The sequence below is a fragment of the Lates calcarifer genome, linkage group LG9 (genome assembly GCF_001640805.2).
Source record: "Lates calcarifer isolate ASB-BC8 linkage group LG9, TLL_Latcal_v3, whole genome shotgun sequence".
In the NCBI taxonomy this organism is placed as follows: domain Eukaryota; kingdom Metazoa; phylum Chordata; class Actinopteri; family Centropomidae; genus Lates; species Lates calcarifer.
Window position 1 is genome coordinate 15,212,570 of NC_066841.1, and position 15,091 is coordinate 15,227,660.

General features: G+C 40.5%; 2 protein-coding genes across 9 annotated transcripts in view; both read left to right on the forward strand.

Annotated features, from left to right (window-relative positions):
* The window catches only part of col27a1a (collagen, type XXVII, alpha 1a), a 68,184-nt gene extending 61,110 nt beyond the window's left edge, over nucleotides 1-7,074 (forward strand). Inside the window, exons 36-61 of the mRNA XM_018662514.2 lie at nucleotides 44-97; nucleotides 221-328; nucleotides 420-473; nucleotides 595-702; nucleotides 843-896; nucleotides 1,013-1,066; nucleotides 1,540-1,596; nucleotides 1,697-1,750; nucleotides 1,834-1,887; nucleotides 1,973-2,026; nucleotides 2,452-2,505; nucleotides 2,786-2,893; nucleotides 3,394-3,501; nucleotides 3,708-3,815; nucleotides 3,946-3,999; nucleotides 5,049-5,111; nucleotides 5,200-5,253; nucleotides 5,336-5,371; nucleotides 5,495-5,512; nucleotides 5,618-5,653; nucleotides 5,757-5,783; nucleotides 5,898-5,945; nucleotides 6,044-6,212; nucleotides 6,307-6,416; nucleotides 6,555-6,773; nucleotides 6,874-7,074. Coding sequence (XP_018518030.1) covers nucleotides 44-97; nucleotides 221-328; nucleotides 420-473; nucleotides 595-702; nucleotides 843-896; nucleotides 1,013-1,066; nucleotides 1,540-1,596; nucleotides 1,697-1,750; nucleotides 1,834-1,887; nucleotides 1,973-2,026; nucleotides 2,452-2,505; nucleotides 2,786-2,893; nucleotides 3,394-3,501; nucleotides 3,708-3,815; nucleotides 3,946-3,999; nucleotides 5,049-5,111; nucleotides 5,200-5,253; nucleotides 5,336-5,371; nucleotides 5,495-5,512; nucleotides 5,618-5,653; nucleotides 5,757-5,783; nucleotides 5,898-5,945; nucleotides 6,044-6,212; nucleotides 6,307-6,416; nucleotides 6,555-6,773; nucleotides 6,874-7,020 — 2,010 coding nt within the window. The 3' untranslated portion in view covers nucleotides 7,021-7,074. The remainder of the gene's footprint in view (nucleotides 1-43; nucleotides 98-220; nucleotides 329-419; nucleotides 474-594; nucleotides 703-842; nucleotides 897-1,012; nucleotides 1,067-1,539; nucleotides 1,597-1,696; nucleotides 1,751-1,833; nucleotides 1,888-1,972; nucleotides 2,027-2,451; nucleotides 2,506-2,785; nucleotides 2,894-3,393; nucleotides 3,502-3,707; nucleotides 3,816-3,945; nucleotides 4,000-5,048; nucleotides 5,112-5,199; nucleotides 5,254-5,335; nucleotides 5,372-5,494; nucleotides 5,513-5,617; nucleotides 5,654-5,756; nucleotides 5,784-5,897; nucleotides 5,946-6,043; nucleotides 6,213-6,306; nucleotides 6,417-6,554; nucleotides 6,774-6,873) is intronic.
* A 4,163-nt stretch (nucleotides 7,075-11,237) lies between these two features.
* Nucleotides 11,238-15,091, forward strand: part of LOC108874015 (CDK5 regulatory subunit-associated protein 2) — a 32,850-nt gene continuing 28,996 nt past the window's right edge. For 7 of the 8 annotated variants that reach the window (XM_018662355.2, XM_018662358.2, XM_018662356.2 and 4 more), the window contains exons 1-2: nucleotides 11,238-11,430; nucleotides 14,613-14,668. In XM_018662355.2, coding sequence (XP_018517871.1) covers nucleotides 11,378-11,430; nucleotides 14,613-14,668 — 109 coding nt within the window. In that variant the 5' untranslated portion in view covers nucleotides 11,238-11,377. Of the gene's footprint in view, nucleotides 11,431-12,241; nucleotides 12,395-14,612; nucleotides 14,669-15,091 lie in introns of those variants that run through there. The other variant, XM_018662361.2, reaches the window with a different exon arrangement.

The following is a 15,091-nucleotide window of genomic DNA, read 5'->3' on the forward strand; positions in this document are numbered from 1 at the left end:
ATTTCGTTAACTTGAGTTTATATGTATGTGTGTATGTGTACAGGGAGAGCCAGGCCTAGAGGGAGAGGCTGGTCCAGCCGGTCCTGATGGAGCTAAGGTAAGATGTCAAAATAATGTCCTTAATGTCGTATCATTAGGATACAGAGACAACTTTGACCTGATTTTTTTGCCTTTTAGATCTAGATTATTAGATAGTCATGTTTTATGTGTGTATTCTCAGGGTGAAAAGGGTGACATGGGTCAGGAGGGCGACAAAGGAGAAAAAGGTGAAATTGGGCTAAAGGGAAAGGAAGGCCCACCTGGAAGTCCTGGACTCACTGGCGTCAGAGTAAGTCACCTGTCTGCTAAAATTAACACACACTCAGTTTTTGCAAAATGACTTTCAGAGATTCTAAAATCTCATTTTGTTTGCTCTGTAGGGTCCAGAAGGGAAACCTGGCAAAATTGGGGAAAGAGGCAAACCAGGGCCAAAGGTATTATTTTCAAATCATGTCTAATGACAATGTATTTCCTTCTCAACCACAAATAGTCACACACAGTGCAGACATGCAGTGTATGTAGCTATTCTGTAATTTATTCGTTGCGTATGTTTAGGGTGCCAAAGGTCACATAGGTCACCTTGGGGAGACTGGGCCAATGGGGAAGACAGGACCACCAGGTTTTGTTGGGCCAAAGGGGTCCAGAGGAACTATTGGACACGTGGTAAAGTGGAACAGTAATGATATAGATATTTACCAATTACTTTTGAAATCACAAGCACTTCATATGATAAGTTAAAACACCACCTAATGTTTAAAAATTACACATAGTGTGACTGAAGACACGTTATTTGCTCTCCTTAGGGAGCTCCTGGTCGAATGGGGCAACAGGGAGAACCTGGTCTTGCAGGTTATGAGGTAAGATGGCCTTATCATCAGTAAGTGTCTATATGTGTATGGACATTAGGCTGTTATGGTTATTTGTATTTGGTGTTGTCAATCCAAATAACAATTTCTTGTGTCTGTCTTTGCAGGGCCACCAGGGACCACAGGGCCCCATGGGGTCTCCAGGACCAAAAGGTGAAAAGGTACACCTCTTTCGCTTTATGTGTAATACTGGCATCTTATTACTCTTCCTTAACTCAGATCCTCAGTCTGTTCCCAGAACATCTCAGCAGAAGCCAGATACTGTGTGTTCATACAGTTTTGATTGGCCACAAATCAGCTTAGAGTGGATCAGAAACAGCAAATGTTTATGAAAAAAAATGCACCTCTCTCTGTAGGCAGCTTGTACTGATCAGCCTTGTTTTGGTAGATCTGATACCTCAGCACCTTCATCAAACACAACATGCTGTAAATACATCATGGCTTTTACTTGACACAAATGCAGAGTCAACAGATTGTATACGCATTGAGAGATTGTGAGATATCTGATATAACACGTTGTATTCAGCCATGTGAGCGCATCTTTAGGTCAAAAGCAACAGTGTACTGACACATCAGGGATTTGTGCCTTGTATAAAACATCTGAATTTTCCACTGTTCTGGTTTTCATCTGCAGGGCGAGCAGGGGGATGATGGGAAAGTAGAGGGTCCTCCTGGTCCTCCAGGTGACATAGTAAGTCACACCTGACTTACTTACTACTCTCTTTCTACTATGTATGACTACAGAAGTCAAATCCTTCTGTAGTTTACTCATACATTTCATGTTTCATCAGGGTCCTCCAGGTGACAGAGGAGAGAGAGGGGAACCAGGGGATCCGGGGTACAAAGTAAGTCCCATCACTCCAGAGAAACTTAAAATTACTCCCAGTATTTGGGTTCATGAAGTCAACATTCTGTTTCTCTTTCTCAGGGTCAGATTGGTGTGGATGGAGAGAGAGGCAGACCTGGAGCTCCTGGACAACCCGTGAGTAACAGAACTTGTGTGTTCAGCAGGCGTGCTCAGACAGGTTGTCTTTATATGCTTTCATTAACCTAACTGGTAATTTCAGGGACAGCCTGGACCTCGTGGGCAACAAGGACACAAAGGGGCCAAAGGAGATCAAGTAAGGAAGTCCAAACAAAGACATAGCGTGTGTTTGCTGTGTGTGTGGTAGAAGGTGATTGTGCTTCTTTGTGGACTCCTATTCATCATCTGTATTGCATTAGCTTCAGTCCAAACCTTTAGCTGTTACTTTCATGAGGGGTTTACACTGTGTTCAAGGCAGCAGATAATTATTTGACAGATTTTAGGAGGTTGCAACAACAATTGCAGGTCTGTGACAAAATGAGAAAGTTAGCAAATACACCACGATCTGACAGAAATATTCAGCTAGTGAAGAGGTCAATAACCAGTCTGAATGTAATGCAATAATACATTCCTTTACTGGGTAGCTTTCTGCACGTGGTAAAGTGGTATTGTACATTATTGGCACTGTGAAACAATAATATGTTCAGTTTTACCTTTAACATAATTTCTCTCTTCATTAAGGGTCAGAAAGGCAAAAAGGGTCAGCCTGGACAAAAAGGAAGCAGAGGAACAGAGGTAAGTCAATGACTCTCCATACATCCACACCTGTTTCAATGACTTTCATTATTTCAGTACAAAAGACAGATGTTTTGCAAACTCTCAGCCTTTAAAAGGTTCGTATCCATGACAAAAATACTTGGAAGTGACGCGTAAACAAAAATCATAAATAGATTAACTTAGACAGGGAAAAATTGTTTGTACAAATTTACTTGAGTAAAGACAGATGAAAGGAAGCCAATAACACACACTTGTTACATTTGGTGTAGATCTCTGATAAGGCCTGTCTTCTCCTCAGGGTGGGGGTGGTCCTCCCGGTCCCAGAGGCGTGGTGGGTCGAGAAGGGCAGGAGGGTGTGCCCGGGGTGGATGGAGTTCCAGGGAAAGATGGCAGCAAAGGCATGCCGGTAAGACACACAAATCTTAATAATCACTCTTTATTAACCTCATTTATTCTATTTAAACAACAGTTTATAGTCCTGCTCACACAACCTAAAGGCTTAAATATTCATAATACTCTACACTGAAAATGTGTTGGACAGAATAGATAATAATGTAAATTAGCTATTTTAGAGGAAGGTCCAAAGGATCATTACACTCTAAATGGTTTATCCACCTTGAACCATGAATGTTATTAGATAAATATCACGGCTCTGTCTAAAATGATGAGATATATTTTGTAAACAGTTGATATTTTGACCTGAGTGGTACTAGAACAAAGCTTAAAGAGTGTTCAAAATCTAGAAGATCTAAAAGATCTCATCCTCTGGAGAGGATGAATGTATACTGCAAGACATCCTGTTTTGGACCAAAGTGATTAACTGACATTTGGGCAGGCTAATTTTGCTGCTTTGCCGCTACTGTTTAAGGAAAATTTTGTTAGCATTTTTTCTCAATATGTACCTAGGGAGAGCATGGTGATGATGGGGAGGCTGGTCTTCCTGGCAAAGCTGGCTCACGTGGTAAAACTGGTGTTCCAGGACTTCCAGGAGAGCAGGGGGCCATTGGACCAAAGGTAAAGGGGAATAGTAGAATGCCATGTGGTGCTTTTAGGTAACAATGTATAAAAAGGAGAGTAGTTGTAGTATTACTTATGATTTTCTGCCATGCCAGGGATGTATTGGTATGGCTGCTTTAATTATCAATAAATTCAGAAAAAAATACTTAACTGCCCATGAGTATTCCTCACTTAGTCATTTGATCATTTATTCATCCATCCAGGGTGAGCAGGGTCTTCGAGGCCAGACTGGACCTCCAGGGAAAAGAGGCTTTAGAGGTGGGATGGGGCTGCCAGGGCCACAGGGAGACCAAGGACCTAAAGGACAACCTGTGAGCAGCCACACATACTTACACTTAAACATATATAATATCGGCAATGTCTTATAAGTAAGATTTCATGACATGTCTGTTTTTTGTTGAAGATGCCGTGTTTCTGATTCTTGACTAAATTCTTGTTCAGGGTGACACAGGGGAACCAGGTTTTCCAGGAATTCTTGGAGCTTTTGGACCCAGGGTACGTTCAGCACACATATGAACATACCAAACAACACACACATATCACTGTTAGAATATAATGCTCACATGGTCAGGTAAACATGTGTGACTGTGACTACAAGAATGTGTTAAATATGGTCCACTCACTGTAAATCAAACATTCAAACACAATATGATCATAAGGGTGAATGCATATATGGGTAAAGAGTTACACACATGCCATGTAGACAGGTACAAAAATATAAAACAAAAACTATTTAGCTGTCAGTTTGGGAGGAGGGAAAACAGAACACTTAACGAGCCACTGTAAACGAGCTGATGTTTCTAAAGATACGCCAACCTGATTACAGGAACAGTTGTTTAACATCTAAACATTTTGGGATTCAGGCAACACCTGTCCTTGACTTAGCTGAACTTGTCACAGTGACAATAAATATATACTTGCTCGCACATATGTATTTTATGCGTAACGTCTGTCTCACTGTTACATAACCACGTATCTCATTTTACACATACATCAAAGAAACTAACATAAGCTAATCTATAACTGTCCACTGAGCCAAGGAAACACTGACAGTTACTCTGTGTGACAGCTTCAGCACATTGTCCTCAAGCGCTCCTAATTACAGACCGCTCTCTTCCATCACCAGCCAATAAAATTTCTCCTCACTTCCTGCCCATGATCTGTTCTTTATAATCCCTTCTGGAACAGCCCCACAGTCACCAGTTTTAAGAATAGTTTTATGATTTACATAATTGCTATGTGACACATGCATCCATCTTGCATCTGCGTCTTAGTTGTGTGGCAATAAAGATCTATTGTATTCTATTGAAATCACTACACAGAACCAAGCCAAAGTTTGTTGGGACAGCTGGAAACATTGTCTTCAACATGGAAACAGTTAGTGCTGTCAGATGTTCCATGACAAGCTGTAGATACAGTCACAGATAGGAGTTAGTGTGTAAAAAGACATTTTGCAAAACTGACATCAAGTATTACAGTAGTTTTAAACAGGTGTACAAAGTGTGTGATGGGTGTGTATAAATATTTGTTGCGGCTGTTTTCAGGGGCCTCCAGGAGACTTTGGGCCAAAGGGCATACGGGGAACAAAGGGGCCACAGGGCGCAATGGTAAGTAGACTAGCAATCGAGAATACATTGATGAAATGCACTGAGACCCCTGTTTCATACTTTTGTCCTCACTGTTTCTCTCCATCAGGGCAGAGGAGGAGTAGTTGGTCCAATGGGAATTATTGGTCCCAGTGGAAGTGCAGTATGTATTATACAGATACATATAAGCACATTTCTCTCTGCTGTTGATCTTCAGCTTACTGACTGTGTATATCTCTTTACAGGGTCCTAGAGGAGAGAAGGGTAATCGTGGAGAAACTGTGAGTACTCTTAGCACATCTATACTTTTCAGTTTTTAAATGCTTTGTTTACATTGTCTACTGTGTGAAAAGAATATTTGACATTATCATGGCTGAAAATGTGTTTTTTTTCTCGCTCTGCAGGGATTGCAAGGACCAAGGGTATGTTTGTCTTTTTCTGTTGTTATAAGCTATTTTATTTTGCTAAAGACACTTGATTGACATTGTATAAGCTTATCCAGCATGTATGTTTTTCTTCTTTATTAGGGATCTCCTGGACCTCGTGGACCCCCTGGACTTCCAGTAAGTTTTCCACCTTTATAGTTTTAAGAAAATGTCAACACTCATAATGTTGCATTCAAGTTACATGATTCACTGTCTTAATAACTCTTTTTCTGCCCTTTAGGGCCCCCCAGGTGTCCCTCCATCATTTGTAAGACATGTTATGTTTTCTGATTTCATAATATTCAATAAGTAGTAGTCAAATTATACCTTAATGTGTTATCCATAAAGATACAATGGCACTGATTTTGTTATTTTGGTGCAGAAAGAAGATGGTCTGTTTTTGGATTCATACACCTCACTCAGGACTGAGGTCAGTGGAGTATGATGTCAGTATTTCTTTGTAATGTTCCGTTTTCTAATATGTTGAAAACTCTACAGACTTGTCCTTTTTTTTGGTCTGTCTTCCAGAATAAGCCAGTGATGGACCTGCCGATGTTGGACCAGGGCGCAGAGATCTTTAAGACCCTCCACTACCTCAGTAACCTGATCCAGAGCCTGAAGAACCCACTGGGCACTCGGGACAACCCCGCCCGCATCTGCAGGGACCTGCACAGCTGTGAACAGAAGTTAAACGATGGTGAGGGTGTGTGAGTGCTGTGTTGGATACAAAGATGGAGAGTACTTTAGTGTTTAGATAGACAAATGATCCCAAATGTGTTTGCATTTTTCAGGCACTTATTGGATTGACCCCAACCTGGGCTGTTCGTCAGATACAATAGAAGTCTCCTGCAACTTTACTGGAGGTGGACAGACTTGCCTGAAACCAATAACCGTATCCAAGGTATTAAGACACAACAACAACAACCCAGTTGACGTCAGCAAAGTCTACAAGATTATAAAAATTAGAGAATGGTAAATATTACACACAAAAGCACATAACAAACTTGTTAACCAGCATCTTCTCTGCCTGTTTGAGCAGCCAACAATCAGCGTCGGTCGTGTCCAGATGAACTTCCTGCACCTGTTGAGCTCAGAGGGCGTGCAGCACATCATCATTCACTGCCTGAACATCCCAGTTTGGAGGCTGGCTGAGGATCAGCCGGCTGCCCAGGGGTCTGTGAGATTCAAGGCTTGGAGTGGGGAGGTATTTGAGGTGGGAGGAGAACTTGAGCCAGAGGTCATTGAGGACTCCTGCTGGGTAAGAATAAGATTATCTCATCCCGTTTAATATGTTGTAGTTTGTATCATTATTGACTTTCAGACTTTTTTGCCTCAACTGTGACATTTGTGGGTTTCAGATAAAAGATGGCCGCTGGCACCAGACCCATTTTGTGTTCCACTCCCTGGACCCCGCCCTGCTCCCTGTGGTCGATATCTACAACCTCCCGAACTCCACTCCCGGCTCACATTACCACCTGGAGGTAGGTCCTGTGTGCTTCCTGTGAGGGCTGCAGTGTAAGTCCTCTGACCATGGTGGGATGGATGACACCTTCATGCGGGTGGGGAGATCGGAGCGGTCTCCTCCAATCCACGGCCAAACACTGCCCAAGCGAGAACAAGCCTCCCCGACTCCCCCCACCCTCCCCCCAGACAGATCCTGCTTCGCTCTGCCAAACTCCCATTGGACTGCAGACACAGAGGGAGGAAGCACGGGAAGCTGGGGGGTTGAAAGAAGAGCTGAGGAGGAGCAGGGGAGTTCTTGCACTAATAGCTTCTCAATATGGCAAAAGCTTCTTTAAGCTCTTCAAGAAGGATCTCCACATGTATGCCTGCTTGGAGGAAGAAAAAAAAGGCTCTATGCCACACAATCTCTCTGGAACATTGCTGAGCGAAGGGAGACCAAGGCCAAGTCAATCAGTGGACATTATAGTAACTTATTTTTGTAACTATACAGTCTGTATACTGTGTGTACTTTTTTTTGGAAATACCAGGAATTCGATTCTGTCAGAAGAAAAGAATTAAAGTAATTGGGATCAGTTAAATGTACATATATATGTATGCTTATTATTAACTTTTATACATGTATATCTCATGTAAAGAAATAATCTTCAAGTGCAATAGAAAATGAGAAGATAATTTGATATTTTAAACTTATATGGAAGGATTTTTCAGGGGTGCCATTTTATTTGCCGTAGGTGCTCATCTCCTTGTGATCTTGCCCGTGTGAATTTTTCCAGAGGCAGGCTCATTTGCTTAAACTGAGCGGAAATCATATCTGTCTTCACTAGTGCTCAAATGGGAGATTTCATTTCCCTCCCTAATGTGGGAAAACCAGTGGCACCCAGTCAGCTCTCAGTAAATTACATCTGAAGCTACAAACTAATGCACCCAAACCATCCACACGGAGAAAGTCAGTGCATTAAACACTTATTGCTATACTTATTATTCATACACTATTGAACCGGATGCCACTGATGATTAGGGAGAATATATGTGGTTGTGGAAATGAGAGGTCGGAGGAAAAATATGCCTAGTTCTCAATAGTGTTTTATTAATTTCTCTGCAACTGTGGAGCGTGAAATCAGGCTTACAATTTCCTTACATAATGATAAAAAATGGGAGGGTAGATGTTATTATTTACTCAGCATCACATGGGACCAGGAGTCTCTTCATCTACCTGACAGACTACAGATACAGGCGATCCTTAGAGGAGAACTGAGCCACAGGAGGGAGGAGAGCGGGTCCAGGAATCTAAATAAAACCCCCATCTTTAATCTCACCCTCTCTCTAATGCATGGTGCTAAGTAAATTATCTAAGGTGCTAACCATAGTGCTGTAATTACACCACTTTGCTAAAATATTCTGATGTTTTTGTGCATGCTTGCTTAGATTATTTTTTTTTTAAAGTCCATAAGATATATTGCCATAGCTTCCATACTGCACTATAATGGTAATATCCCATCCAAAACTACATAGTTCCCTAATAGTCAACCATCTGTTTATTCAAAACTTTTTTTCAATGCTGCAATTTACAGAAATGCTTATTCTGAGGGAAAATATTTTAGAAATAAAAAATAAAAAAACAGGTTCCTCCTTTTGTTATTCAGTATAAATCACAGGGTTTGAAGTATTTTTTAAGATTGAAGTCTTTTTTTCTCTGTACAAAGCCCCCCCACAGCTGTATGTAATATTTTTAGAAACACAACTAGTGGAGATAGTTTTAATTAAAAGTTTCTTTTGTTGTAGCTGGACACAAGTGTGTATAATTGTGCAAACCTTGCTGTATACAATGGATCCCCTCTTGCTAATTTAATGTTATTTAATGTTTTTAACGTGGTTGCCAACTGAGCAAATTTCTGTTGGTTGAAGCAATACTACTCTTTCTGACATCTTTATATATCAGTTTGCCCAACTGGTCTTGGAGTTTATAGATTTTTTATGTGTAAATTTGGGGCTCCAGAGAACAAATTTATTGCAATGTTGATTATCTTTTATTTTTTTAATTTTTGTTATTTTGCTTTATGTTTATGTTTTTCCTCTATGATAATCAACCATGTACTGTACCAGGACTCTGTGCTATACTATAACTTGTGTTTTAAGGAATTATGCAAATATGTGAAAATTGTTTCTTCTTTTTGTAAATCTGTTGTAGACATTAAAACGAGATAAGAATACCTCACATTTTTACACATCACTTGGAGCAAAGATTTTTTTCTATTGCCTTTAAAATTAAAAACCTGTTTGGAAATATCAGCCAAATACAGTTAGTCATCAAACTCTGAACAAGACCATTTCTGGTGCCTACATCCTTTATCTGTCTACGCGTTACTCATTGTTCATTGTCCATTTGTTCAATAAATACTTTCAATTTGTGTGTGAATGTTTACTTTTCAACAATTTGGATGGCTTGAATACCTACAAACAAACCAAATACCTGATGCATAAAATAACTATGAAGAAATGTAAGAAATTACTTACACAGATTTGCAAATTTGAAGGCAGATTAATAATGATGCAATGATCTGCATTACTTTTATGCAGGTACTAGATGCAAAGAGTTGTGATGATGGCCAATGGTGTTGCAACACAATTATGATCAATATCATCCTATTGTTGCTGGATTGTGAGGCTGCAGACAGGTCTAACTTTCCTTACAGGTTAATAGATAAACACCCTCTCCACTTGATTCATAGCAGTCACAGCAGAAGCATAGATGACCTCCATGATCCAGCACAAAGCCCAGTATACTTCAGTGGAGGAGTGGAGGAGTTAAGAGGAGGATTGCCTTGTGGGGAGTGAGGTTTGAGGATGCGTTGAGCCCACGGACAGATTAACCTGTTGGGCAACACTGGGACAAAAACTTGCTGTGTGTGTAGCCTACCGTGTCACTTCCATATTTCCATTAAGTGCAGCACAACCATGATTCTTATGCTGGAAAAACAAAGGGCCCCTCTTCATGATAGGACCACAAAATCACTTGATAATACACAGCCTACTTTAGTTAATATTGTGCTTTATTGGTGCAAATTCCCTAGCAAATTTGCATTTAATCAATTTACCTAAAACAACTGATCAGCAGTGAACTGACTGTGGGGGGAGCTGTCTGCATTGTCCAGCCTTGGTTGAGTCAGTGAAAGAAAAGGGAGTGGTGGGTGTTTCACAGAAACCCATAATGATGTGCTTGTCTGGGACACCAGTATTGTGTGTGGGGCTGTGTGTTTAGCAGATGCAGAAAATGACATACCGCATCCGAGGGAGGGAAGAGCCTCCCTGGAGGAGCACTGCACTGCTTTACAATGAGATACTAACTCTAGTCCCACTGAAATGAACAGTTACACCACACGATGTCGCTATTGTTTTCTGGATTGATTTCATGTGCAGGGGAGCCAGCTGCTTACACCAGGCAGTTACAGACGTTTCTGGCCCTTTATAAACTTCGCTAAATGAGTGATAAAATACCAACGCTGTAGTCGTTATTACAGACTGTATCTCTACCAAATGTTATAATCAACCCATTTACTGAAGCAAGTGTTAATTATGCTCCGCCACCATGCAACACACCCACCATCCCTCTTACCACACACATACACATTATGCTGAAGCATACTCTTAACATCTTGATGAGAGGCAGACACACACAAGTTAGCTGTCTCATTTTCCATCTTAAAGACTTGGCTCAAATCAATGTCTCTCTCCTGTAAACAGTAATTGTGCTGGCTGTTTATGCCAAACATCCACTTCTGGACCAGTTCTGTTGTATCTGTCTGATAGTGACAATCTTCATATATAGAGACGGTGCGGATCTTTGGGCCCTGTACATAAAAGTATGTTGTTAGAAATGGTAACATTACAACATGCCTGGAAACCAAAGGAGCAAATTCTTCACCCGACAGTGTCCTTATGTTTGATCCCTTATGAACCTCCCCAAACTGTTTGTTTTGGCCAATCGCTTTGTCCCAGTATCCACCCAGTGTTATGCTGCCTTTCCAGCTGCTGGAAAAATATTAATTTCGATGTTGTAAACAACAATCTTACATTTAAACATCATTTTTTTTTCAACAAATAGAGAGACGGGGCTTATAATAATCACAGCAAAGAGCCTGTGTTGTTTTACTTCACATCGTTATATCAATCTTTTCTACAGCATCTATTGCATGATTTCAGGTCTAAGTTCACACATTTCCTACACAGCCTGAAGGCAGCAACAGTTTCCAACGTGCACAGTGGTGACGTTTACCATATCATGATGGCGGTAGCCTGGACTATTTTGAATCCCGTCCCGCTTTTCGAAGTTTACATTGCGTGCGGTCGGTAAAATGTCATATTATTCTAGCGAAAACATAAATTAAGTAAGCCGCTGTTATGGATTCCGTCGTGGGGGACGATGTGACGCTCCCCGTTGACATCAACGGAAGGTAAGACGACCAGCCAGCGATAGCTAGAGTGGGCTAGCGCTAGCATGTAGTAGCATTGCTGTACGTTACAGCTAACACACTAATCCGAAAACAGGGACTAGTTACCGCTGAACGGGCCCCGACTATTAACTGGAACAACACAGAACCACCTAAATTTTTTGTCTTAGATATATATAATGTTACAGAATTAAGTTACTTTGGGTGTACCAACAGAAATTCGCTACATGCTACAGCTTTTTGTGCAGTTTTTGTAGCGTTAATTGCGATTAATAAGAAATTATTCTTTTGTTTATGTTTTGATAGTAACATCAAATCATCTAACAGAAGATCATAAATTCCACATCTAACATCATGTTGCACTGGTTATCTGTGGTATCAGTTTCCATATTTATTTGGGAAAAAAACAAAGAAATGCTAGTTACCCTAGTTAACTAATAATAAGCTGACTCTAAGTTAGCAACCTTTATCCTCACGTTGATTTTGTGTCTATAGTAACGTATTTGACTCACTACATGGAAAACATTGTTTACATAGCAAATACTTTTATTAAAATCGGTAGATAGTTTTTGCGAATCAAGTTTCACTTTGTCTAAAAATAGATTAAATTAAGAAAAGATTTGGGGACCGAAACAACCCTTCTTCACTGAGTGCTATAGCAACACTGATACATAAAGCCTGTGATGAACAGATTACCACTTGTTATTACCGTTATAAATCATATTCAGCTCATTGGATGTTGCTGTGATATTACCGCAGTTGGTTGGTCGGCTAGTTGACCTGTCATTCAGAGAGTGAAAGAAAGCGGAAATTATCAAAGCCAGTTTTTTCAGCGGGATTCAGACTGCAGCAGCGACGTGTCTACATGGCACTCTTTGCACAAAACGAGGAGTTAACTTGTCATATTTGTTTTATTTATTTTTTTTCCCGCGTCCACTCCATGACATGAGAGAAGAGTGTGATTGTGGTAGGTGAACCGTGCAATATTACCTCTGCTCCATGGTGCTGTTGCTCGATAGTGTTTGCTGAATATAGCTAGTCTCTTTCTGCTCCACTGAAAAATTACTTATATAGCATCTCTGTGTTTTAGTTTGTAGTGTCCTTGGTTAGTGTCCTTTTAAGTCTCCTAGCCCAGCTGTGTTCTGTGTAAAAGCGGCCATCCAGGTGGTAAGCGTGCCTCAGTAATCCAAGATGATAGCTGATATGTGTGGTGTAAATTACTTATTTGGTAATTCTGAAATCTGATCCACTTTACTCTTTTAATTTCAGAAATATGGCAATGTTGTGTACTGTAACGACCGTAAATCGTTCCAATTATTGTTTTTGATTAAATGCTGTGATATTGTGAGCTGCTTTCATTTTTGTCACTAGCAGCTGAACAAAGTGAGAGAAAAGAGGAAGTCACTGTTTACAGGCTCTTACATTGTTTCCACTGTGTGCTGGAGGGGTTACTACAACTGCAATGCTGACTGTATCTATAACACTGACATAGATGTGTTTTAATGTCATCAGTTCTTTATGAGAAAGTTTCATTTGTGACTGTTTCTATGGAAGTTGTTTTCACATGTTTACGTTTACCGCTTTTACTCTTATAATGACTTTTGTCTTCGAGTGCTTCCTCTCCATTAACACAGGAAGGGGTTGCTTGGCATGTGAAACCTCAGTGATGCAATAATTGTCTACACATTTTCACCGACCTTCAGTGTTTTGTGGAGCATTATTGTCCTCCTGCTGCTGATATTCTCCATGTTTTGTTGTTTCATGTTGTATCACAGGGAGTGTTGGATCACTTTTACATTTGTTTTGAGAGTCTATCAGAGCCAAAAAGTCTAATCACATACCTACTGTGATTCAGTGTTGTAAAAGTCCAAGGGGTCTAAGTATTTTCACTTGGCATCTTTTATCCTTTTCTGCAGTGTGACATGTTGCTTCATGTTGGTTTCCAGCATGATGGGTGTGAAAGCAAAACAGAGATGGAGAAGAGCTGTGTCATTATGGTTTACTTTATATAAATAAAGTGTAAATCTAGCAGGGATATTCCCAGTGTTCCCAGAGTCACAAAAAGCCAGGAAAAGGACAACAAAATGGATCAAGAGTCATATTTGCCTGACTCATCTCATTTTCTATAGCGATATAAAACACCAGATAGCAATGTTGCAGTGCCTGTTTTACAGAGATGTCATTTTGAAAACATTCCCCAATATTATTTTATTATTGTATAGTTATAACATGTCAACATGTAGACAAGCAAATAAGAAAGAAAGAAGTATGAACAAACCCTGCTGGAACTGTAGATCTTTGCTGAGAAATATACCAGAGAAGCAGTAGAGTTGCTGTGCTTCCACTGCCAGGGGAGGTATGGGAGGAAGTTATTCAATGCAGGACATTATATTATTAGACACAAAGGTCAGGGTCGAGGAACATGAGCTCTGACTCAAATAGTTCATGTTTTTGTTTGTGGAAGTAATTTCCCTCCTAAACCACATTTGAACTAGAAGAAATTTGCACAAATGTTTAATAAGTGCCATTATTACACATGCAAGGGATAAATTTGTGTTGTGGCAGTGCAGCCCCCCTTTCCTCAGTGTCATTGTGATCCAGATGTGTGTTGCTGATGTTTGGTGCATTGTACTGTGTCTGTGAGTGACGCCGCTGTCCCATCACTGTGTGACGCTTAGCTGATCAGAGCCACAGTAGTTTACTTGTCTACCAATGAAAGCCTTCTCCCTCCACTGGTTTGTCTGTTTTTCTCTCCTCTTGTCTGTCTGAACATGAGAGCTAGGCTGCCACTGGCACATGGTCTCGCACTCACAACACACACACACACACACACACACACACACACACACACACACACACACACGCTGAAAGGACGCTCTGCCAGAGTGGATGTAAATGAAGCAGAGTCATTCTTAAGCTATTTATGGAGCGTCCTTAGGGCTCAGTGGAACTAGCCAGCGTGAGTAATGCATAAAGACCACGCATTGGTGTTTTTCAAAAACCATAATAATCACTGTATGTGTGCACCATGGGCTGATATAGGGAGCAGAGCTTGCTCTGTGATTTAAAAAAAAATGTTAATTGTCTTTTAGAATGTTGAATGTGGCTGAAATGTCACAGAGATCCATTTTCTAAAGATTCATAGTGATTAGGCTACATCACTAACAAGATGGTTTTGTCCCCAGCTGCAGACTGCCAGACTCCATAGATGTTGGAGACTATTCTACAGACAGCATGACAGGTATAGTAAGAATTTCTTTTGTTCTCTCTCAGCTCTTTTACTCGCTCAGGTGTCAGTCTCCCCTGTGTATTAATTAATACTGCTGCTGAATCGTTGCTGTTACCGCCCCCAGGTTGTGTCTCCAAAGCCGTAATGAGGGATTGGCTGGATGATCTTAATAATCTCCTTTCTAATTCACTGTCATGCTCTTGTTGTGTGCCAACAAGACCAATTCACACAAGCCAGTAAACAACTAATTTATAGATATATAGTAGGTCAGCATCTATGGCTCTCTGTCAAGTCAGTTATGTGGATAAAGGTATAGAGACACCCAGGGAAACACTGACAGTTGCGGTATCATGATTGGAGCTTTCAAGTAAAAAGCAAAATTGTTGTTGATTTTTTGAAATTCCCAAATATCATTATTGTTATCAACCTCAAAAG